The sequence below is a fragment of the Aegilops tauschii genome, chromosome 1 (genome assembly GCF_002575655.3).
Source record: "Aegilops tauschii subsp. strangulata cultivar AL8/78 chromosome 1, Aet v6.0, whole genome shotgun sequence".
NCBI lineage: Eukaryota > Viridiplantae > Streptophyta > Magnoliopsida > Poales > Poaceae > Aegilops > Aegilops tauschii.
In genome coordinates, this window is record NC_053035.3 from 386,363,845 (window position 1) to 386,389,202 (window position 25,358).

At 42.9% G+C, this 25,358-nt stretch overlaps 1 protein-coding gene across 1 annotated transcript; it reads right to left on the reverse strand.

Annotated features, from left to right (window-relative positions):
• Positions 1–2,639: 2,639 nt before the first annotated feature.
• LOC109740314 (putative protein FAR1-RELATED SEQUENCE 10) lies at positions 2,640–3,242 on the reverse strand. The gene has a single exon (XM_020299356.1). It carries the CDS (start codon positions 3,240–3,242, stop codon positions 2,640–2,642), a length of 603 nt encoding a protein of 200 aa, XP_020154945.1.
• Positions 3,243–25,358: the final 22,116 nt, after the last annotated feature.

The window sequence follows — 25,358 nt, forward strand, 5'->3', positions numbered from 1 at the left end:
TCGAGAATTTGTAAAAATGGGCATAACTTTTGCATACGAACTCGGATGAAAAAGTTTTTTATATGAAAAATCATCTACTCGAAAAGTTACATCCGAATTTAACCGTGGGGGCCCGGTTAAACATTTTCAAAATCCTCAAAAACCTAACAGAAAAAAAGATACGGGACTTTTAAGATTTGGAGAGGCAAAAAAATTCAAAAAAATTCAAACTTACTAATGGCGCACCTGCCCATGGTGCGCCATTACTATCTTCCCGCCTTCAAAATTCAAAATAAATCAAAAAAATAAAAAAAGTTACTAATGGCGCACCTGCCCATGGTGCGCCATTAGTATCTTCCCGCCTTCAAAATTCAAAATAAATAAAAAAATAAAAAAAAGTTACTAATGGCGCACCTGCCCATGGTGCGCCATTAGTATCTTCCTGCCTTTAAAATTCAAAATAAATAAAAATAATAATAGTAATGGCGCACCTACCCACGGTGCGCCATTACTATGCCGTATATATGGCTGGGCGTGTCCTCTCCTCCTTACCTCTTCATTCTTCTCCTCCACTCCACCTCTCCTCCACTCCATCTCCTCCTCTCCTCCACTCCATCTTCCCTTCTCTCCTCCACCATACTACCCTCTCCTCTCCGGCGACCTCCTCCTCCTCCTCTCCGGCGACCTCCTCCTCCTCTCCAGCGACCTCCTCCTCCCTCCTCTCCTCCCCTCCCTTCCCCTCACGGTTTCTCCTCCCTCCTCTCCGGTGAGCTCCTCCTCCCTCCTCTCCGTTGAGATCCTCCTCCCTCCTCTCCTCCCATCCCCTCCTGGTTTCTCCTTCCTTCTCTCCGATGCTCCGGTGAACTCCTCTCCGGCGACCTCCTCCTCCTCTCCGGCGATGTAGGCGAGCGCCTCTCCGGTGACCTCCTCCTCCTCCTCCCCGGCGAACTCCTCTCTAACAAAAGAACACGGCAAAAGAACGTACAAGATCCAAAAACAGGAACAAAATTTGAAATAATATCGTGCAAAAAAAGAGCAAAAAATGGGCAAAAAAATCGCGATCCAGATCCAAATTCAAAATTCAAAAATAGCAATGGCGCACGGTGGGGGTTAGACGGTGCGCCACTACTGTTTTCCCGCCTTCAAAATTCAAAAATACTAATGGCGCACCGTGGCCTATACAAATGGCGCACCAGTGACCTATACTAATGGCGCACTGTGGCCTATACTAACGGCGCACCAGTGGTGCGCCATTAGTATACCAGATACTAATGGCGCACCACTGGTGCGCCATTAGTAAAAAATACTAGTGGCGTACCAGTAGTGCGCCATTAGTAGGCAAAACTGGTGCGCCACTAGTAGGCCTTTTCCTAGTAGTGACAAGTTATGTGTGTACAGCCCCCGCACCTGCATCTCCAGCGGGTTCATCGAGTACATTTCGGTTTCTTTGTACACTCTTTCCAACTGCTCTTTTGATACGCTAGCCATCACCTTATCCTGTATTGCAATGTACTGTTGTGCGAATTCGACCAGTGAGTTTTTTGGGTTGACATACTTCTTGAGCACAGAGTTAAAACCCTCGCTTCTTGCCATGGTCTGTAAGAACAAAAAAAAATCATGCATATAGTATACCGGGACCCAACACTTCCTGTTCTCCCACAGCCTTTGGAAATGCTCGTTGTCGATCTGGCCATACGCTTCCATTATCACCCACCACTTGTGCTCAAACTCCTCAACTGCATTCATAACATAAACATGGTAACATCAAGTATTGAAGGATGGTAACATTGGTTCAAACATATTGGTAACTAGGAATACTACCGCTGTTGATAATTCTGTCGCACACACCTGGTTACTTTAGTTGAAGCATCATGGTAAGTACTTTGCACACAGGATGATTTTTTTTGTCCACAGTGAATACCACACTCCGTGTGTAGTACAAGCAACATTTTTAACTAGCAACAAAAAGAGATTCCTATCAATCACCACTAGCTGGTGATTGAAAGTTTTGTTGTAACTAGTGGGGTGAACAACTGAAATGTGTTCAACAAACATGAACATGATAGGGGTAGTACAGAAAATAATTAATGTAGGTAATTTTGTTATAATCCTCTGGTAACTTGTCACCTTATTACATGGTAACTGTTGATATCATGCATGTAAACCCATTTTCTTGTGTTTTAAGTTAGTGAGGGTGGGAAGTAAAATACCAGTCAGGCTGTTGTCAACACAATCCTTGAATGCATTATTTAGTGGCTCATCGTCAGCCATCAGCTTCCCAAGCTTCTCCTGTGCTTTTTTCATTATATGCCAGCGGCAATTCCTGTGTACTATCCCGATGAACACCTCATCAATAGCACTCCTCATTGCAAAATCTTGATCTGTTATTATGTTCTTCGGCGCAATTCCACCCATTGCATGCAAGAATGCATTAAACAGCCACACAAAGTTACCAGATAGTTTGTTTCGAACAAACCCACAACCAAACTGGATTGACTGATCATGGTTATTAATGCCAATGAAGGGCGCACAGGGAATTTTGTACATGTTTGTCATGTATGTTGTGTCGAATGAGATGACATCATTGTATCTAGCATATGTCCTGCGCGACGCACCATCTATCCAGAACAAATTTTCCACTTTGTCCTCATCATCAAGCTTTATTCTCCAATAGAATCTGGATCTTGTGCCTTCATATCTTGGAAGTATGAGATTGTGCTCCCCACATCAGCATGGCGGTACTCCATCCAGAATTTAGCTCGCTGGTTTGCGATGTCCTTTGTTGTGTATGGTACATCTTTAGGATTCCCGTAGAACCATGACATTAGTTGAATCTGTCTTGCTGTCTCTATGTTGCATCCGTGCAATATCTTCAAGAAGTCCTGCTCATCTTTTGGAATGTTCCTATGTGATGATAGGACCTTTGTCATGGACGGCTTTCTTATTAGAGGGTGGTTGTGGTCGTCGTTGAAGCGTTTGACTCTCCACCACGCATCCGTGTGGGTGATGTAAAGGTGGGCCGGACATCCCAACCTCACAACCTTCCCTCTTTTCCTCTTGTTCACGATGCCTTTTGGGTCTTGCACATCCTCTGTCTCCTCCTTGCTTGTTTTTGGCTTGCCGTATTTCCCACAAACCAAGAGGACTCTGCTTACAGTATCGTCTTTTATTGTTTTTCTGTATTCCAGTCTCATTCCAAACCCATGTCTGAGTGCATATTGCTTGTAGTGATCATAAACTTCCTCAAAAGTATCAAACTTCATCATTTCATCATGAGGCTTCAGTGTGGAGTATGCCTTCGTGTTTTTGTCTCCCTATTCAGCATTCTCTCCTGCTGTTTCTGGACTCGCTGGCTCGCTGACTGAATGATCAAAGAAGCTTTCTCTCCCCCCTATGCTGCTAGTAGTCGGTTCTTTGCTTGTCTCGTGGACCATCGGGTTGCTTCTAGATGTAGCACCTATAATGTTTTTGAAGTTGTTAATTTGTGTTATATTTCTGCATGCCAAAACTAGTGGTAACTTGTACTCCAATTGCTTGGTAAAGTTTGCATGCATTAAGATGTTTTTGTAGGTGTAAAGTGAAAGCATGTAGTTCCAATTGTAATACAGATTGCAATGATAATTCGTATGCAGTAAGAGTGGTAATTCTACCTAATTTCATGGTAACTTTTTGTGTGTGCATTAAGCTTGGTGAATTGTGAACTGATTCATGGTGAATGTGGTAGTTGTACATAACATAGGTGGTAGTTGCAATTCAAGTATGATGGTAACAAGTCTGTGTATAAAAATGTGGTAGCATGGTAAATGTTTTTGTGTTGCAGCACCTGCTAGCACATACAATTGCATCCATCAATTCCACACTTACAAGCAATTTTGATTATTTTTTCGCAACAACTATTTTTTTTCTTTTTCTGCACTGATTACTTCTTTTTTATAACAGGTATCATGTTGGGAGTAACCAGCGTATGGGAGTATGACAGCGACAGTTCCTATCAACCTCTTTTAATCAATATCATTTCTTTTATCAAAAAATTCTGGTGGCAACAATGTAAATCAACACATGGTATTCTTGTAGTGTTTTAGCACCTTTGGTTATGAGATTTCCTGGTAAATTGCAACGAATTAGCATGATAACTTGTTCAATAAAAAAGGATCATTTTATGTTGAATAAGTGTTAAAGGATGCTGATTACTTAATGCACACACTCTGGTAATCTATATTCAATCTAAATGGCAACTCAGTTACTAATGAGAAATTTCATACATGTAGTTCTAACATGCTTCAAAAAAGATAGCTTAATAGAGTGATGATGATAACCTATATGTATTTATGATGGTAACTTAATGATGAGGTAACTAAATGATGTAATCTGTAGGTAGGAACATGGATCAATTTTACCAACTTTTTGGGTGTAAAAGAGGAAAATTTATTCAATCTTTGTTGGTAAACCTGACTGAATTTGAATGGTAACTCAATTACAACCGAGGAATTACACACATGCAGTAAAAGGACTACCTTTTCTGCATCCTTTTGGCTTTCTTATTTAGTTCTTGTTGTTCTTTCCCCATGTTTTTTCCCCTTGATTTTATTGGTATGAAATGCAAATGCAGCATGTGTATAGAGGTGAATCACTTACCAACTTTCTTTTTTGCCTGATTATGGCGAAATTGAGACGAACTGATGTATTTGTCCTAGTAGCATGCGATAACCCTGTAATGTTGTTGTGGTAAACCGGGCCCTCTCTCAAATCCTTGTGTTTTGGTAGTGTTTTTCGTGGTTTTTTTTGGTGGATCAGATCTGGGGTGGAGGTCGCCAGCGATGGAGGCGCGTTGGGGAGAGAGGAGAGAGCAGATCGGGGCAGGTGGCTGTTTCTTGCGATGGAGGTAAGAAACTAGGTTTTGGGGTGGTAAGTCACGTGCCGGGGGAAGGTGGGCCAAAGGGGTTGTGTTCTCTGTCTTAGGCCTCATGCGTTGCGCGTGGTGGGCCTCACGAAAGAAGGCTGGGTCGTGGGTGGCTCTGCCGAAGTGGGTCGCGCGCGGGAGGGCCGCGGTTGTACGATCGTGCGGATCTGATGTTTATCGTCCAGTGGACTGGTGGTTAGTCAACTCCATAAAACTATGATAATCTCAAAAACTGCAGTATTCTCAAAATGCTTGGAAAATACTTTGCTATTTGCCCTCCTATTTACCGCATTATGCGGCAAACAGACGCCTCTTCGCACAGAGCGAACGGGGCCGACCCATTGGAGTAAAACTCTTAGTGATTGGCTGGGCACAAAAAACCCAAAATATAAAGAATGCGCAAACTGGAATTCGATCTCCAGACCTTCTGTTGTGGTCGGTACCGCGCTAGCCAGCCGAACTGTACACACATATGTGAAAATCAATAGCACCAACTTTAAAGAACAAAACTGTAGCAACGTAAATGACCATTACTCAATGTGTTAAAAAACACAAAGAATTTATTAAATTTAACCAGCATAAATTATTAACATTATATTAAATTGCGAACACAGTTCGACAAAATCCCTATTTTTTTCCAAAATTTGAGTAATAACGTATGTTTTTTTTCTTTCAAAAATGCAACAAATTCTATGAAAATGAACAAAATTTGAATTTCCCAAACATTTTTCGAAAACATGAACAATTTTGGAATTTATGAACAATTTTTTAAAGCATGATTGATTTTTGAATCTTGAGAACAAATTTGGAAGAGCGAACTATTTTTTAAAGCACGGACATTTTTTGAATCTTGAGAACATATTTTGAAACGGAGAATAATTTTAAAAAATCCCAAACAAATTTAGAAGCGCGGACAATTTTTTAAAGCACAAACGATTTTTGAATCTTGAGAACAAATTTGGAAGCGCGAACTATTTTTTAAAGCATGAACATTTTTTGAATCTTGAGAACAAATTTTGAAACGCAGAACAATTTTGAAAAATCCCAAACAAATTTGGAAGCGCGAACCATTTTTTAAAGCACGAACAATTTTTGAATTTTGAGAACAAATTTGGAAACACGAACGTTTTTTGAATCTTGAGAACAAATTTTGAAACGGAGAATAGTTTTGAAAAATGCCAAACAAATTTGAAAGCGCAAAGAATTTCTTAAAGCACGAACATTTTTTGAATGTTGAGAACAAATTTTGAAACGAAGAACAATTTCAAAAAATCCCGAACAAATTCGGAAGCGCGAACATTTTTTGAATATCTGAACGAAAAATTGAAATCCGGTACATTTTATGTATTTCGAAAGTTTTGAACTTTTTTGTGTAATGAGAACAATTTTTGAATTTTGAGAACATTTTTGCAAAAACTGAACATTTTTTGGAAACACGAACAAAATTTAGAATTTTCGATTTTATTTTTTAAAGATAAGAAATAAAAAAGAAAATAATAAACAAAAAAAGAATAGAGAAGAAGAAAAGAAAAAAGGAAGAGAAAAATACACAGAAAAACCCCGAAATGCCAGTAGAAGAAGATAAACAGAAAAACCCGGTTCTGGGAACCATCTAGAAGGTTCCCAAAACCGGTTGCTCCCACTGTGGTCACGGTCTAAGTGGGCCGGCCCAGATCCACCGGTCGAGTCGTTGGCCTGTGCGTTGCGTCGACATTTCGACGTAACGAGCGGCGAATAGGACATACCATCAAACGGGGCCTTAATACGTAGCAGCTCTGCACGATCGCCTCATCGGAGAAAAGCAAAGAAAAACCGAAATCACTAGTTGAGGAGCGCTCCCCGCAAAGATTAGTCGGGGAGCGCTCCCCGTGCGCCAAGTGTCACGCGCGGAGCGCTCGTGAGACTTTTCCGAGGCGCTCCGCGCGCGACACTTGTCGCGCGCACGACGTCTCCCATGAATTCCTGTTTCCGATTTCCCTTTATGGTTTTTCCTTTTTTCACTTTAGTCCTTGTACTTTTAATATTTTGTAATACCTTTCGATCTTTTTTGAGATCTGTTTCTCTCTGGTGTGGCCGAACCGTCGCCGCGGACTGTTCTTTCTTTGTCGTCGTCTCCGCCCGTGCGGCCGCCCTCTTATCGCGTGGTTATGGCGGCCCCCGCCCCGACCGCCGCGCTTGTTGCCTGCTCTTACGGCGGTCCTTCTTTAGCGTCAACCGCGCTTCCCCGTTCGCGATATCTTCGTTCCCTACCTGCTGTATTTGTGGGTTCCCTGTTTCCCTTTATCGTTTCTCTTTTTGTTCCCATTATATTTCCATGATATGGAGATTTATGGGGTAGTTACGGGTGGGGACTACCAACACTATAAGATGTTAAGTTTCAACAATGTTTTGTGGGATTAGTTCTTGATAATCATTGTGTTCGTTGCAGTTATGGCTTGTCCTTTTTGCCGTATGCCTGATGGCCCGTGTTCTTCTGTTGATTTTTCTGTAGATGGGTTCAATGTGGTCCTGGATCGGCGTTGTTGGAGGCGTGTTGTAAGAATATCATTTTATAATTGTTTAATTTTTGGCACACACGCTTATTTCTTTTGGTGCTGCCCATGTTGTTTTGATTTTGATTATGATCCTTGTTTTGATTTGTTGTGCAGTATGTTCCGTGCAGTGTTAGAGCTCATCTTGCTCGTTACATCGAGGAGTGTAGGGCTTTAGCCATAAGGAGGGGTGACGAAGATACTGATCTTGCTCTTCACTGCAATGAGGGTTATTTGTATGGTGTTCTATTTAGTCATGGTCGGGTGAGGAGCAAATTCCATGGTCCTTCCTGGGAACGATTGGTCAGTGATTATGGTGTTCGTCCTCGTGATAATGACCGTTAGGCTTGAACATTATGGAACATGGATTGGTATTGATTTTTATCGTGTTGGTCGTGGAGATGTGTTGTCTCCTTTACCGTTTTTTGGTAAGGATTATTTTTAAGGAATTTTTTAGCTTGTTTTATTGTACATGATGATTTTTCTGTTCCCTTGAGCCTGTGTAATTATATTTTGTAGCTCTTGATGGTTTGAGCGACTCCGAGAAGGAACTTGTTGGGACTTGTTATTACACCCGTGGTGTTTTTCTTAATTATCAGCAGATGTATTTCATGAGGTGTCAACTCTTTGATGATGAGTACATACCCTGTTGTCCTTTTGTTCACAGGATTGATTCCATGAATGTTAATGGTCATCGTATGGTCAATTTTTTTTCCACTATTTTTTCTTTGTTTCTATTTATTTATTTATTTTTATTATCTCTTCTATTTATAGTTTTGATTTTTTTTGTTCTATTTCTGATAGCTTGATGTTTTTGTCTGGTTATTCCTGGTATTGTTGTGAGGAGTTTGATGGAGTTTGTGACATTTCCTAGGACTGGCATTTTAACTCTTGAAGTTACTCTGGAATCTGGTGATGATGATATATATGTGAGCACTCCTTGCTCCTACTTCATTGGCTTGGGTAATAGAATGGTGTTCAAACAGGAAGGTTTCAGTGATTTTCTCCAGGCATCGTCTATTGAAGTAAACAGCTTGGTGCTGATAACTTTCAAAGAGCGTGATGTGAGGCTTGTTGTTATCTTCAATCTTCTGCCGCAGTGATGTTAGTTATAGCCTTTGACCATAATGGATTTTGTGTAAAAATCTATGCTACGGTGTAATGTTATTTAGATATATGAAACGATATTAATCTAACTGTTCATTGTTGTTGTTCGTTTGTAGAAGAGGCATGGCTGTGCATGTCTTTTAAAGATGTTTTTTTGGACGGATGTTATTTAATTGGAGGACATAGATTCCCCGCGGGAAGAACATCCTTTAAGTACTTGAGACGCAGGAACGTCTGTGCAGCAGCAAAGAGGCACAGACGATCATGCGTGAAATAGCTTGTAGAGTCACGGCGCGTGTTACGCGAGGCACGAGTGTGTGGGCATGAGAGACACGTGAGTGAAGGGGGGAGGCACGGGTATACTGAGAGGAGCGTGTGTGCAGCACCAAAGTTGCACGGGCGATCACGCGTGCGGAGCACGTAGAGTTACTGTGGTTTCATGTGAGAGGCACGTGTGTGTGGAGCTCGTAGAGTTACTGTGGGTTTCATATGAGGCATGTGGATTGAGTAAACGGAGGCACGGAAGGGAAGTCAGTACAGGCACAGTTGTGTGGAGGCACGGGTATACTGAGAGGAGCGTGTGTGCAGCACCAAAGTTGCACGGGCGATCACGCGTGCGGAGCACGTAGAGTAACTGTGGGTTTCATGTGAGAGGCACGTGTGTGTGGAGCTCGTAGAGTTACTTTGGGTTTCATGTGAGGCAAGTGGATTGAGCAAACGGAGGCACGGAAGTGAAGTCAGTACAGGCACGGTTGTGTGTAGGCACGGGTATACTGAGAGGAGCGTGTGTGCAGCACCAAAGTTGCACGGACGATCACGCGTGCGGAGCATGTAGAGTTACTGTGGGTTTCATGTGAGGCACGTCGATTGAGCAAACGGAGGCACGGAAGTGAAGTGAGTACAAGCACTGTTGTGTGGAGGCACGGTTATGAATCCTCTTGCTGCTGTCAAGTTTCTAGAGGCACGTACGTATGGCAGCAGAGGCATCTGCCGAATACTTGGTTAGAGAGGCTCGGTTGTTGATGCACAGGTGTAAAGTCTGTAGGGTCACGGGCGTGTGGCACTACAGGCATGGGTTCGAATAGACACTTAGAGATCCACGGTTGTACATAGGTCAGTTGCACATGGTAGTGTAGTTTTGTGGCATCGTCCAGAACTGGTGTACAGAGAGGAACCTGTGTGCAACGGCAAGGATGTTCTGAATGGACAGAGCGGTGTTTGATGTGAAATGGTTGTGTTGTGTGATTTTAATTTTTTTCAATGTGGTTATAGTAACAAAGTTCTTGTCCCTTACGTCTGTGTATCGAATGTTCTTCTGCAATATTTATGAATTGTTCACGCCAATGTTGAATAAGCATTCTACTGAAAGTTTACAACGATACAATCACATATTATTTTGAATGCACGATGCATCTTGTAAAGGTTAAGTATGAAAATTATAATACAATATCGTGCGACATTTCTCTCCTTCTATAATCATGGATACAATATATGAATACTGGGAGATAAATTACTAATTGCATTTAGACATGCAAAACGTACTATGCATTTGTACATGAGCACACCACTGTGTTCAAAGTTCAAACGTAAAGTAGTAATACAATACACAAAGCATCTTTGAGCAACAACAATCATATTTACAACATAGGTTCATTCAATCTAAATTATCATAATAGTAGTTACTACTAGTTTAATGTAGATATCCATTTTCTCGCAATTTACCAACCACTGTTTCCCTTCTGATGCTTCCCGCCGCTGGAAGATCCCTCGTCTTTGTTCTTACGTGGGCGGAGTATTTCCTTCATTGGTTGTTGGTGGAGGTGACGTAGCCCGTGCTTGACGATTAGGATTCTACGGTACAACTCGTAGCTAACATACCCGTCTTTTGTTGCGTACTCAAGGTGTATCGGGGAAAGCGGCTTCCACTCCCAGAACTGGCGCTTCTCCTTTGGGAATGATTTCTTCATGTTCTTGTATGAGGGGTCGATGATGGCCGCTGCAAGGTCACCCATGGAGTCCCTTTCTCCACCACCCTTGATGCAGAATAGCTTCTGGATGTCGTCGTGGTGCTCGTCTGGAATTTTGATCCATGCACGGGCAAGCATGGTCTTGTCGCTCCTGGTGTCGACGCTAGTGAAAGTTGTTGGGGAACGTAGTAATTTCAAAAAAGTTCCTACGCACACGCAAGATCATGGTGATTGATAATCCCCAAGTGCAAAGAATCATCGTAGCAATTCCCAATGGTGGAAGTAATAAGTATGGAGTGTCGAACCCACAAGGAGCTAAAGGTAAGATCAATATTCTCTCAAGTCCTATCTGCCACTGATACGACTCTACGTGCACCGAACGTTTGCTTGCAACTAGAAATGAGAAATAAAACTACATTGTGGGTATGAAGAGGATAACTTTGCATGATATCGGAGAGCTAAAACATAAAAGTAGGTGCTGTTATCATAAAGTTAGAATATATTACTAAATATTATAAATAGGGAGTGCGGAATAATGATGGGTCGGTGTGCGGAATTGTCCTAGGAAATTGTTAACAAGACCGGTAGTCGTCATTGCAGTTTCATATGAGGGAGAGGCATAAGCTAACATACTTTCTCTTCTTGGATCATATGCACTTATGATTGGAACTCTAGCAAGCATCCGCAACTACTAAAGATCATTAAGGTAAGACCCAACCATAGCATTAAAGCATCAAGTCCCCTTTATCCCATACGCAACAACCCCCTTACTCGGGTTTATGCTTCTGTCACTCAGCAACCCACTATAAGCGAATCATGAACGTACTGCAACACCCTACAGCGGGAATCCCTCACGATTGCGCGACACTGAGGGCACCATAGGACAGCACCAAAATAAAACATACAACTCATACCAATCTAAATCATCAATCAACCCAAAGACAAAGGATATCTACTCAAAACATCATAGGATGGCAACACATCATTGGATCATAATATGTGGCATAAAGCACCATGTTCAAGTAGGGATTACAGTGGGGTGCGGGAGAGTGGACCGCGTAAAAGAGATGACGATGGTGATGATGATGGTGATGTTGATGGTGATGTCTAGGGGTTTCTGTATTTATAGGAATTTTTGGCGTTGGTTTCACGTCAGGGGGGTCTCCGAGTCGTCCACGAGGCAGGGGCCCACGCCCAGGGGCGATGGGCGCGCCCCCCACCCTCATGGACAGCCCGGGACTCTTCCGGCCCAACTCTTTTGCTCCAGGGGCTTCCTTTGGTCCATAAAAAATCAACAAAAATTGGCACGTCAATTGGACTCTGTTTGGTATTCCGTTTCAGTAAAACCCAAAAACAAGGAAAAAAACAGAAACTGGCACTGGGCTCTAGGTTAATAGGTTAGTCCCAAAAATCATATAAAATAGCATATAAATGCATATAAAACATCTAAGATGGATAATATAATAGCATGAATACTTCATAAATTATAGATACGTTGGAGACGTATCAACATCCCCAAGCTTAATTCCTGCTCGTCCTCGAGTAGGTAAATGATAAAAGAAATAATTTATGAAGTGTGAATGCTAGCAGGTGCACAAGTTTGATCAATGATAATTTCAATCACCTTTTCCAGCATCATTAAATGTCATAACACTAGCTCATCTCATAAAACTTTTCATGATCAAGTAACAAGCTATTCACATGTTAAAGTATAGATCATAAACTTTCTTGAAAACTAACAAACAGTGCTCTTAGTCATCAAACAATTGCAATTCATCTTATTTTCGGGAAGGGTCTATGTAAGAGCTTTGATTCAGCAAACTCCTCATACTCAACTATCATTTAATCTTTCACAATTGCTAACACTCATGTGATATTTATGGGTTCAAAGTTTTAATCGGACACAGAGAAAGATAGGGGCTTATAGTTTCGCCTCCCAACCTTTTACCTCAAGGGTAATGTCAACAATAATAATTGATGAAAACCTACATCCAAGTGGATATATATATCCGGATCGCTCCAACACAAAGTGCTTGCCAAAGGAAAAAGTGTAAAAAGGAAAGGTGATGATCACCATGACTCTTGTATAAGAGTAGAAGATAAAAGTAAAAGATAGGCCCTTCGCAGAGGGAAGCAGAGGTTGTCATGCGCTTTTATAGTTGGATGCACAAAATCTTAATGCAAAAGAACGTCACTTTATATTGCCTCTTGTGATAAAGACCTTTATTATGCAGTCCGACTCTTTTATTTCTTCCCTATCACAAGTTCGTATAAAGCTTATTTTCTTCGCACTAATAGATCGTACATATTTAAGGAGCAATTTTAATTGCATGCACCGATGACAACTTACTTGAAGGATCTTACTCAATCCTTAGGTAGGTATGGTGGACTCTCATGGCAAAACTGGTTTAAGGGATGTTTGGAAGCACAAGTAGTATTTCTACATGGTGCAAAGAATTTGGCTAGCATGAGAGGGAAAGGCAAGCCCAACATGTTGGATGATCCAAGACAATATAATGTTTCGGATATAGGAAAACATAACCCATTAAGTTGTCTTCCTTGTCCAACATCAACCTTTTAGCATGTCATATTTTAATGAGTGCTCACAATTACGAAAGATGTCCAAGATAGTATATTTATATGTGAAATCTCTCTTCCTTAAATATTCTTTCATGAATTGTTCAAGTGACCAATTCTGCGTTTGCTAACTTTCAATAAGTTTACTACCTATACTTATTCTGTGTGAAGTCATTACTCCCCATGGTATAAGCATATGAAACATATATAAATTCAGATTTATGATATTCAATTCATTCAACCATTTACTCACAGGATATATGTGAAGCACGTGAGTAAATGACAAACTACTCCAAAAAGATATAAGTGATGAACACTGAGTAGTCAAATAATTAACTAGCCATGGGAGGATTATTTTTCATTCAAGATTTCAGATCCAATGATTTTATTCAAACAGCAAGTAAAATTGAAAATACGCTCCAAGCAAAACACATATCATGTGATGAATAAAAATATAGCTCCGAGTAAGGTATACCGATAGTTTTGAAGACGAAAGAGGGGATGCCTTACGGGGCATCCCCAAGCTTAGGCGCTTGAGTCTTCCTTGAATATTAACTTGGGGTGCCTTGGGAATACCCAAGCTTAGGGTCTTTCCACTCCTTATTCTCCTCATATCGATATCTCACCCAAAGCATGAAAACATCAATCACACAGAACTTAACGGAACTTCGTGAGATAGGTTAGTATGATAAAGAGCAAACCATTCACTTTGGTACTGTCAACGACAAGGTTAATAATTTTTCTCACACAATGCCTACTGTACCATATCATTTCTACAATTTATATGGAAAAATATAAGCCATAGAAACTAGAAAACAAGCAAACTATGCAATGAAAACAGAATCTGTCAGAAACAGAACAGTCTGTAATGATCTGAACAGAAACCATACTTATCCTACTCCAACAATTATGAGATAAATTGGTGGACGTGAGGAATTTGTCTATTAATCTTCTGCAAAAAGAATCAACTCAAAAGCACTCTTCTGTAAAAAATTGTAGCTAATCCCGTGAGCGCAAAGTTTCTGTTTTTTACAGCAAGATCACATTAACTCTCACCCAAGTCTTCCCAAAGGTCTTACTTGGCACTTTATTGAAATAAAAAGCTATGAAACATGATTACTACAGTAGCTTAATCATGTAAACACACAAAAACAGTAAGGGTAAATATTGGGTTGTCTCCCAACAAGCGCTTTTCTTTAATGCCTTTTAGCTAGGCATGATGATTTCAATGATGCTCACATAAAAGATAAGAATTGAAACATAAAGAGAACATCATGAAGAATATGACTAGCATATTTAAATTTAACCCACTTCCTATGCCTAGGGATTCGATGAGCAGATAATTTACAGGAACAAGAATCAACTAGCATAGGAACGCAAAACAAGTACAACTTTAAAACTTTAAGCACATAGGGAGGAAACTTGGTATTATTGCTACTCCTACAAGCATATATTCCTCCTCATAATAATTTTCAGTAGCATCATGAGTTAATTCAACAATATAACCATCACATAAAGCATTCTTTTCATGATCTACAAGCATAGAAATTTTTCTACTCTCCACATAAGGAAAATTCTTCTCATTCGGAATAGTGGGATCACTAAATCCTAATGTTGACACTCTTCCAAACCCGCTTTAGATGATAGTATTATTCATACTCCAAAAGATATAAGTGAAGTTCATGGAGCATTCTACAATTAATATTGACTAACCAATATCCAAGCTCAAAATATATAAGTAAAGCACACGAAGCATTTTATAAAACCATACTCAAAAGATTTAAGTGAAGCACAAAGAATATTCTATAAGGTCATACTCAAAAGATATAAGTGAAGCACAAAGAGCATTCTATAAGGTCATACTCAAAAGATATAAGTGAAGCACATGAATCATTCTATAAATTGATGAAGGTACATCTCATACTAGCATGGTCCTCAAAGAAAAAAACACAAAGGACACAAATCATGTGAACAAAACAAAAACCGAGGTATACCGATAATTATTGAAGAAGAAAGATGGGATGCCAACCGGCATCCCCAAGCTTAGATGCTTGAGTATCCTTGGAATATTTAATTTGGGTGCCTTGGGCATCCCCAAGCTTGAACTCTGGCCTCTCTTTATTCTTCTCACATCGGTTACTCCTTGTTCTTCGAACACTTCATCCACAAAAACTTAACAAAAACTTTGTGAGATCCGTTAGTATACTAAAGCAAATCACTACCTTTAGGTACTGTAATGAACTAATTATTTATTAATATTGGTGTTAAACCTACAGTATTCCAACTTCTCTATGGTTCATACCCCCCGATACTAGCCATAGATTCATCAAAATAAGCAAACAACATGCGAAAAACAGAATCTGTCAAAAACAGGACAGTCTGTAGTAATCTGGAAGTTTAGTAAACTTCTGTAACTCCCCAAATTATGAAATAAATTTGAAAATTTGAAAATTTTGTACAGAAGTAATGTGCAAAAAGTTTCAGACTAATTTGACCTTCCAGTAAAAAATGTAAAATAACGCACTACAGCCAAAGTTTCTGTTTTTGTTCTGCACATAGTAAACAAGCAATCTAATCATCCTAAAACCAAAGCTTGGCACATTATTTTTATAATACAATGGATATACACAAGGGGATAATTATTTACAGAGAAACTTCCATGAAAAATTCTACATTGTTTCCGTGAGCATGAACACAAGTGCTCAAGGTCGACCCTCACTTCTTCAATGCATAACTTTCCAATCACTTCTCTTTTTGAAAAACTTTTTAGGCAAGGAAGGCAAGTAATTTTTTTTTGTATTTTCATTCTTAATTTTTTTGTATGTTTCACCCACAACTAAAAAGAAACAAAAAGGAAAAACAACATCTACTTCGTGAAGAAAGCAAACAAGCACACACGAGAATATCAACCCCACGCTATTGCTCCCCGGCAACGGCGCCAGAAAAGAGCTTGATAATCCCCAAGTGCAGGGAATCATCGTAGCAATTCCCAATGGTGGAAGTGATAAGTATGGAGTGTCGAACCCACAAGGAGCTAAAGGTAAGATCAATATTCTCTCAAGTCCTATCTGCCACTGATACGACTCTATGTGCACCGAACGTTTGCTTCCAACTAGAAACGAGAAATAAAACTACATTGTGGGTATGAAGAGGATAACTTTGCATGATATCGGAGAGCTAAAACATAAAAGTAGGTGTTGTTATCATAAAGTTAGAATATATTACTAAATATTATAAATAGGGAGTGCGGAATAATGATGGGTCGGTGTGCGGAATTGTCCTAGGAAATTGTTAACAAGACCGGTAGTCGTCATTGCAATTTCATATGAGGGAGAGGCATAAGCTAACATACTTTCTCTTCTTGGATCATATGCACTTATGATTGGAACTCTAGCAAGCATCCGCAACTACTAAAGATCATTAAGGTAAAACCCAACCATGGCATTAAAGCATCAATTCCCCTTTATCCCATACGCAACAACCCCCTTACTGAGGTTTATGCTTCTGTCACTCAAGGAACCCAATATAAGTGAATCATGAATGTATTGCAACACCCTACAGCGGGAATCCCTCACGCTTGCGCGACACGGAGGGCACCATAGGACAACACCAAAATAAAACATACAACTCATACCAATCTAAATCATCAATCAACCCAAAGACAAAGCAAATCTACTCAAAACATCATAGGATGGCAACACATCATTGGATCATAATATGTGGCATAAAGCACCATGTTCAAGTAGGGATTACAGCGGGGTGTGGGAGAGTGGACCGCGTAAAATAGATGAGAATGGTGACGATGATGGTGATGTTGATGAAGACGATCACCGCGGCAATGATTCCCGTCCCGATGGCACTCTGGTGCCACTGAGAGAGAGGAGGAGAGGTTCTCCCCCTTGTGCTTTCTCCTCCATGGCCTCCTCCCTAGATGGGGAGAGGTTCTCCCTCTGGTCCTTGGCCTTCATGGCGATGATGGCCCCCCTGGGATCCTCCACCATGGCCTCCGGTGATGATGGCCCCCTCCAGCAGGGTGCCAGAGAGGGCCTAGATTGATTTCTCGTGGCTACAGAGGCTTGCGGCGGCGGAACTTCCGATCTAGGTTATTTTCTGGGGATTTCTGTATTTATAGGAAATTTTGGCATTGGTTTCACGTCAGGGGGTCTCCGTGTCGTCCACGAGGCAGGGGCCCACGCCCGGGGGGGTGGGCGCGCCCCCACCCTCGTGGACAGCCCAGGACTCTTCTGGCCCAACTCTTTTGCTCCAGGGGCTTCTTTTAGTCCATAAAAAATCAACAAAAATTGGCACGTCAATTGGACTCCGTTTGGTATTCCTTTTCTGTAAAACTCAAAAACAAGGAAAAAACTGAAACTGGCACTGGGCTCTAGGTTAATAGGTTAGTCCCAAAAATCATATAAAATAGCATATAAATGCATATAAAACATCTAAGATGGATAATATAATAGCATGAATACTTCATAAATTATAGATACGTTGGAGACGTATCAGTGATGCATAGCAACGAGAGGGGAGATTGTTGCCCACGTACCCTCGTAGACCAAAAGCGGAAGCGTTAGCACAACGCGGTTGATATAGTCGTACATCTTCACGATCCGACCGATCCAAGTACCGAACGTACGGCACCTCCGAGTTCAGCACACGTTCAGCTCGATGACGTCCCGCGAACTCCGATTCAGTAGAGCTTCACGGGAGAGTTCCGTCAGCACGATGGCGTGGTGACGGTGATGATGATGCTACCGATGCAGGGCTTCGCCTAAGCACCGCTACGATATGATCGAGGTGGAATATGGTGGAGGGGGGCACCGCACACGGTTAAGAGATCAAGAGATCAATTGTTGTGTCTAGAGGTGCCCCCTGCCCCCGTATATAAAGGACCAAGGGGGAGGAGGCGGCCGGCCAGGGGAGGGCGCGCCAGGGAGGAGTCCTACTCCCACCGGGAGTAGGACTCCCTCTTTTCCTAGTTGGAGTAGGAGGGGAAAAGGAAGGGAAGGAGAGAGGGGGAAGGAAAGGGGGCGCCGCCCCCCTCCTTGTCCAATTCGCACTAGAGGGGGAGGGCGTGCGCGGCCAGCCCTAGCCGCCCCTCCTCTTCTCCACTAAGGCCCATCTTGGCCCATTAAACCCCTCGGGGGGTTCCGGTAACCCCCCGGTACTCCGGTATATGTCCGAAACTCACCGAAACCATTCCGGTGTCCGAACATAGTCGTCCAATATATCGATCTTTACGTCTCGACCATTTCGAGACTCCTCGTCATGTCCGTGATCACATCCAGGACTCCGACCAACCTTCGGTACATCAAAACACAAAAACTCATAATACAATCGTCAATGAAACTTTAAGCGTGCGGACGCTACGGGTTCGAGAACAATGTAGACATGACCGAGACACGTCTCGGGTCAATAACCAATAGCGGAACCTGGATGCTCATATTGGCTCCTACATATTCTACGAAGATCTTTATCGGTCAAACCGCATAACAACATACGTTGTTCCCTTTGTCATCGGTATGTTACTTGCCTGAGATTCGAGCGTCGGTATCTCAATACCTAGTTCAATCTCGTTACCGGCAAGTCTCTTTACTCATTCCGTAATACATCATCTCGCAACTAACTCATTAGTTACAATGCTTGCAAGGCTTATAGTGATGTGCATTACTGAGTGGGCCCAGAGATACATCTCCGACAATCAGAGTGACAAATCCTAATATAGAAATACGCCAACCCAACAAGTACCTTTAGAGACACCTGTAGAGTACATTTATAATCACCCAGTTACGTTGTGACGTTTGCTAGCACACAAAGTGTTCCTCCGGTAAACGGGAGTTGCCTAATCTCATAGTCATAGGAACATGTATAAGTCATGAAGAGAGCAATAGCAACATACTAAACAATCATGTGCTAAGCTAACGGAATGGGTCAAGTCAATCACATCATTCTCCTAATGATGTGATCCCGTTAATCAAATGACAACTCATGTATATGGCCAGGAAACATAACCATCTTTGATTCAACGATCTAGTCAAGTTGAGGCATACTAGTGACACTATGTTTGTCTATGTATTCACACATGTATCAAGTTTCCGGTTAATACAATTCTAGCATGAATAATAAACATTTATCATGAAATAAGGAAATAAATAATAACTTTATTATTGCCTCTAGGGCATATTTCCTTCAGTATCCCACTTGCACTAGATTCAATAATCTAGTTCACATCGCCATGTGATTTAACACCAATAGTTCACATCACCATGTGATTAACACCCATAGTTCACATCGTCATGTGACCAACACCCAAAGGGTTTACTAGAGTCAATAATCTAGCTCACATCGCTATGTGATTAACACCCAAAGAGTACTAAGGTGTGATCATGTTTTGCTTGTGAGAGAAGTTTAGTCTATGGGTCTGCCACATTTAGATCCGTATGTATTTTGCAAATTTCTATGTCAACAATGCTCTGCATGGAGCTACTCTAGCTAATTGCTCCTACTTTCAATATGTGTCCAGATTGAGACTTAGAGTCATCTGGATCAGTTTCAAAACTTGCATTGACGTAACCCTTTACGACGAACCTTTTGTCACCTCCATAATCGAGAAAACATATCCTTATTCCACTAAGGATAATTTTGACCGCTGTCCAGTGATATACTCCTAGATCACTATTGCACTCCCTTGCCAAACTCTTGGTGAGGTACACAATAGGTCTGATACACAGCATAGCATACTTTATAGAACCTATGACTGAGGCATAGGGAATGACTTTTCATTCTCTTTCTATTTTCCGCCGTGGTCGGGTTTTGAGTCTTCACTCAACTTCACACCTTGAAACACAGGCAAGAACTCCTTCTTTGACTGTTCCATCTTGAACTAATTCAAAAACTTGTCAAGGTATATTCTCATTGAAAATCTTATCAAGCGTCTTGATCTATCTCTATAGATTTTGATGCTCAATAGTAGCTTCACCAAGATCTTCTTTGAAGAACTTCTTTCAAATACTCCTTTATGCTTTCCAGAAAATTCTACATCATTTTTGATCAACAATATGTCATTCACATATACTTATCAGAAAGGCTGTAGTGCTCCCACTCACTTTCTTGTAAATACATGCTTCACCGTAAGTCTGTATAAAACTATATGGTTTGATCAACTTATCAAAGCATATATTCCAACTCCGAGATGCTTGCACCAGTCCATAGATGGATCGCTGGAGCTTGCATATTTTGTTAGCACCTTTAGGATTGACAAAACCTTCTGGTTGCATCATATACAACTCTTCTTTAACAAATCCATTATGGAATGCAGTTTTGTTATCCATTTGCCAGATTTCATAAAATGCGGCAATTTCTAACATGATTCAGACAGACTTAAGCACTGATACAAGTGAGAAAATCTCATTGTATTCAACATCTTGAACTTGTCGAAAACATTTTTGCGACAATTCGAGCTTTGTAGATAGTAACACTACTATCAGCGTCCGTCTTCCTCTTGAAGATCCATTTATTTTCTATGGCTTGCCGATCCTCGGGCAAGTCAACCAAAGTCCACACTTTGTTCTCATACATGGATCCCATCTCAGATTTCATGGCCTCAAGCCATTTCGCGGAATCTGGGCTCATCATCATTTCCTCATAGTTCGTAGATTCGTCATGGTCAAGTAACATGACCTCCAGAACAGGATTACCGTACCACTCTAGTGCGAATCTCACTCTGGTTGACCTACGAGGTTCGGTAGTAAGTTGATCTGAAGTTACATGATCATCATCATTAGCTTCCTCACTAATTGGTGTAGGAGTCACAGGAACAGATTTCTCTGATGAACTACTTTCCAATAAGGGAGCAGGTACAGTTACCTCATCAAGTTCTACTTTCTTCCCACTCACTTCTTTCGAGAGAAACTCCTTCTCTAGAAAGGATCCATTCTTAGCAACGAATGTCTTGCCTTCGGATCTGTGATAGAAGGTGTACCCAACTGTCTCCTTTGGGTATCCTATGAAAACACATTTCTCCGATTTGGGTTTGAGCTTATCAGGATGAAACTTTTTCACATAAGCATCACAATCCCAAACTTTAAGAAATGACAACTTACGTTTCTTGCTAAACCACGGTTCATACAGTGTCGTCTCAACGGATTCAGATGGTGCCCTTTTTAACGTGAATGCAGTTGTCTCTAATGCATAACCCCAAAATGATAGTGGTAAATCGGCAAGAAACATCATAGATTGCACTATATCCAATAAAGTACGATTATGACGTTCGGACACTCCATTATGATGTGGTGTTCCAGGTGGCACGAATTTGTGAAACTATTCCACATTGTTTTATTGAAGACCAAACTCGTAACTCAAATATTCGTCTCCGCGATCAGATCATAAAAATTTATTTATTTTCTTGTCATGATGATTTTCCACTTCACTCTGAAATTCTTTGAACTTTTCAAATGTTTCACACTTATGTTTCATCAAGCAGATATACCCATATCTGCTCAAATCATCTGTGAAGGTCAAAAAATAATGATACCCACCGCGAGCCTCAACACTCATCGGACCGTATACATCAGTATGTATTATTTCCAACAAGTTTGTTGCTTGCTCCATTGTTCCGGAGAACGGGGTCTTAGTCATCTTGCCCATGAGGCATGGTTCGCAAGCATCAAGTGATTCCAAAAGCCCATCAGCATGGAGTTTCTTCATGCGCTTTACACCAATATGACCTAAACGGCAGTGCCACAAATAAGTTGCATTATCATTATAACTTTGCGTCTTTTGGCTTCAATATTATGAATATGTGTATCACTACGATCGAGATCCAACGAACTATTTTCATTGGGTGTATGACCATCGAAGGTTTTATTCATGTAAACAGAATAACAATTATTCTCTGATTTTAAATGAATAAATGTATTGCAATAAACATGATCAAATCATATTCATGCTTAACGCAAACCCCAAATAACATTTATTTAGGTTCAACACTAATCCCGAAAGTATAGGTAGTGTGCGATGATGATCATATCAATCTTGGAACCACTTCCAACACACATCGTCACTTCACCCTTAACTAGTCTCTGTTCATTCTGCAACTCCCGTTTCAAGTTACTTCTCTTAGCAACTGAACCAGTATCAAATACCGAGGGGTTGCCATAAACACTAGTAAAGTACACATCGATAACATGTATATCAAATATAGCTTGTTCACTTTGCCATCCTTCTTATCCGCCAAACACTTGGGGCAGTTCCACTTCCAGTGACTAGACCCTTTGCAGTAGAAGCACTTACACTACAAAAAAGACACATCCGTGACATTTTGGGCTGAACGAAAATCTTTTCTGTCATACTTATGACACTTCTATGACGATAATTGTGACAAAACACGGTATCATCATAGATGTGGTGGGGTCCTACTTCTATGACAAAAAATCATGACAGAAAATGGGCTTTTCGTCCTGGGCGGGCCGGAGACGCAGCTGCATGACATTCTTTGGGCCGTCCATGACGAAAAAAAACCGTGGTAGAAGCGAGGGCGAGGAAAATATCGGGGTGTCCCCAGTTATGGTGGGTGGTCAGGGGCCGAGCGATGCGCGTTTCTCTCATACGTACGCGTGTGTGTGCGAGGCGTTGGGCTCTAACTGAACCCGAGCGAGACGTTGGGCTCTAACTGAACCCGAGCGATTGCACTGCAGGCTACGCGTTACTGAACCCGAGCGATCGATCGATGGCTGTTAACTGCACCCGATCGAGCGATTCCTTCGCTACTGCTGCTAACTGAAGCCGATTGATGCTGCCTCTGGATGAATAGTGAGTGTTGCTGGGGGGTTTGGATGAACAGTTCCCTGTGGGGGTGGATAAACAGGACCCCGTGGCGTTGCCTCTGGATGAACAGTGAGCGTTGCTGGGGGGTTTGGATGAACAGTTCCCGGTGGGGGTGGATGAACAGGACCCCGATCGTTCGAGCCGGTTGGGGCTGGATGAACAGGACCCCGTGGAGGGCAGGATGAACAGGACCACCCCATGGAGGGCAGGATGAACAGTAGACGGTGGAGGACAGGATGAACAGTAGCCCATTGAGGGGTGGTTGAACAGGAGCCCGTGGAGAGGGCTGGTTGAACAGTAGCCGGTGGAGTAGCGCGCGGTGGAGGCTGGATGAATAGGAGCCCGTGGATGAACAGTGGCAGGTGGAGGCTGGAGGAGGTCGATGGTGGATGAATAGTAGCCCGTGGAGGCTGGAGGGGGTCGTCCCGTGGAGTCCCGTTTTGCGGTATGCCACACCCCTCCCGATGAACAGGACCCCCGTTTCGACCGTAGCGCTCCAACACAAGTCTATTTCCTCCGTTTTGCGGTACGCCACACCCCTCCCGATCAACAGGACCCCCGTTTCGACCGTAGGAGGTCCGTTTCATCCGTTTTGCGGTATGCCAGACCCCTCCCGATGAACAGGATCCCGCTTCGAACGTGGCCAGTCAAACACAAGGCCGTTTCCTCCGTTCTGCGGTACGCCAGACCTCTTTTCCATCGGCTGTTCCGTCCAAGCCCTCCCGATGAACACGACGACGCATTCCGTTCCAACCCAGCCGGCTGGCTCCCCATGAACACGACGTCGACGCAGTTTCTCCGTTCTGACCCAGCCATGTACACGAGCCCTGGCCGTACGTATGCGCGAGTAGGCGTTCGAGACCCTGCCCGTATGTACATACGTGGCCGTATTTTCTTTCTTGCACACTGGCCGCTGTACGTACGTGTACATGCTACGTGCGCGCCTCTACTACGACACGTGCGTGCCTCTACATCGACCAGTATGTACGTACACGTTCGCGACCAGAATGACAACGCTACATACGCTTCGACCAGGTGGGTCCCGACTGTCAGGCACTTCCTTGCCTGCGAAGATGTAGCTGGTGGGTCCCAGCAGTCAGGGGGGCGAATCGTTTTTTTGCCCGGACGCACTTCCTTGCGTGCGAAGATGTAGCTGGTGGGTCCCAGTAGTTAGGGGGAAACGTTTTTTCGCGAAATACGGTGGCCCGTCCGGTGGGTCCCTGCTGTCAGGTGGAGGAATAATTATTTTGCGCGTAATAAGGAGGCACTTCCTTGCTGCGGCCATGGACCCAGCTGTCAGCCTCTCCACGTACAGTCCACGTCCGAAGGAAGCCGTTCCTTGACCACGTTGACCACGCCGCGCCGAGAGCACCAGGGCGGTGGACGATGGCGAGGCCTAGGAAGGGGACGACGCGGAGCCGTGGAAGACGCTGCAGTGGATGCCCACGCGTAGAGGAGTATGAGGGTTCACTGGTGCGCTGCGGTGTGAGGCTGCCGTCGCCGTAGAATAACAGGGGCTGTGGGTGAGTGGAGGGATGGCCTGGCCAGCGGTGGGAGTAGTAGGGGGCGGTGAGGCCTCCGCCGCATCACAGACGGCCACGGGAGGCTGGAGCACGAGGCACAACCGGCGCTGGTTTGGGCGGCTGGAGCAAGAAGACCAGAGGTTGAAGAAGCACTATGGCCGTTGGATGGACATCGTACGGTCACTGGAGCTAGAATCGTGCATATTGACTAAGTTGACAAAGCCCTCCGTCCCCGTCAACTTAGTAGGCCCACAAGTCAGCCTGCCACTATACTGGGTCCCAGCTAGCAGGGGGAGTATTCATTTTTTTTTGTGCGTAATAAGGAGGCACTTCCTTGCGTGCGAAGATATAGCTGGTAGGTCCAAGCTGTCAGCGGCGGTAACGTTTTTTTCGTGAAATACAGAGGCCCTTTCGGTGGGTCCCAGATGTCAGGTGGAGGAATCATTATTTTGCGCGTAATAAGGAGGCATTTCCTTGCATGCGGCCGTGGACCCAGCTGTCAGCCTCTCCACGTACAGTCCACTTCAGATGCATGTCGGTCGTTGACCACGTTGACCAGGCCGCGCCGAGAACACCAGGGCGGTGGACGACGACGAGGCCTAGGAAGGGAACAACACGGAGGCAGGGAAGACTCGACAGTTGTTTCCCTTGCAGAGGGGAGTACGACTGTACGAGGGTTTACTGGTTCGTCTGCCGTCGCCGGAGAATAACAGCAGGTGTGGGTGAGTAGAGGGATGGCTAGGCCAGCGATGGGAGTATGGTGGGGCGGTGAGGCCTGCGCGGCAGCACAGCCGGCCGCAGGGAGGAGGGAGCAGGCAGTCCCGATGGTGCTTGTTTGAGCGGCTGGAGCAGGAAGAGCAGAGATTGAAGAAGCACGACGGTCGTTCGATGGAAATCCAACAGTCACTGCTTGTGTGTCAACCTTCTTTTTAGGAAAGCCTCAAAT

Coding starts and splice junctions, on each gene's coding strand:
- LOC109740314 (XM_020299356.1), bottom strand. CDS start 3,242: ATGAAGTTTGATACTTTTGAGGAAGTTTATGATCACTACAAGCAATAT.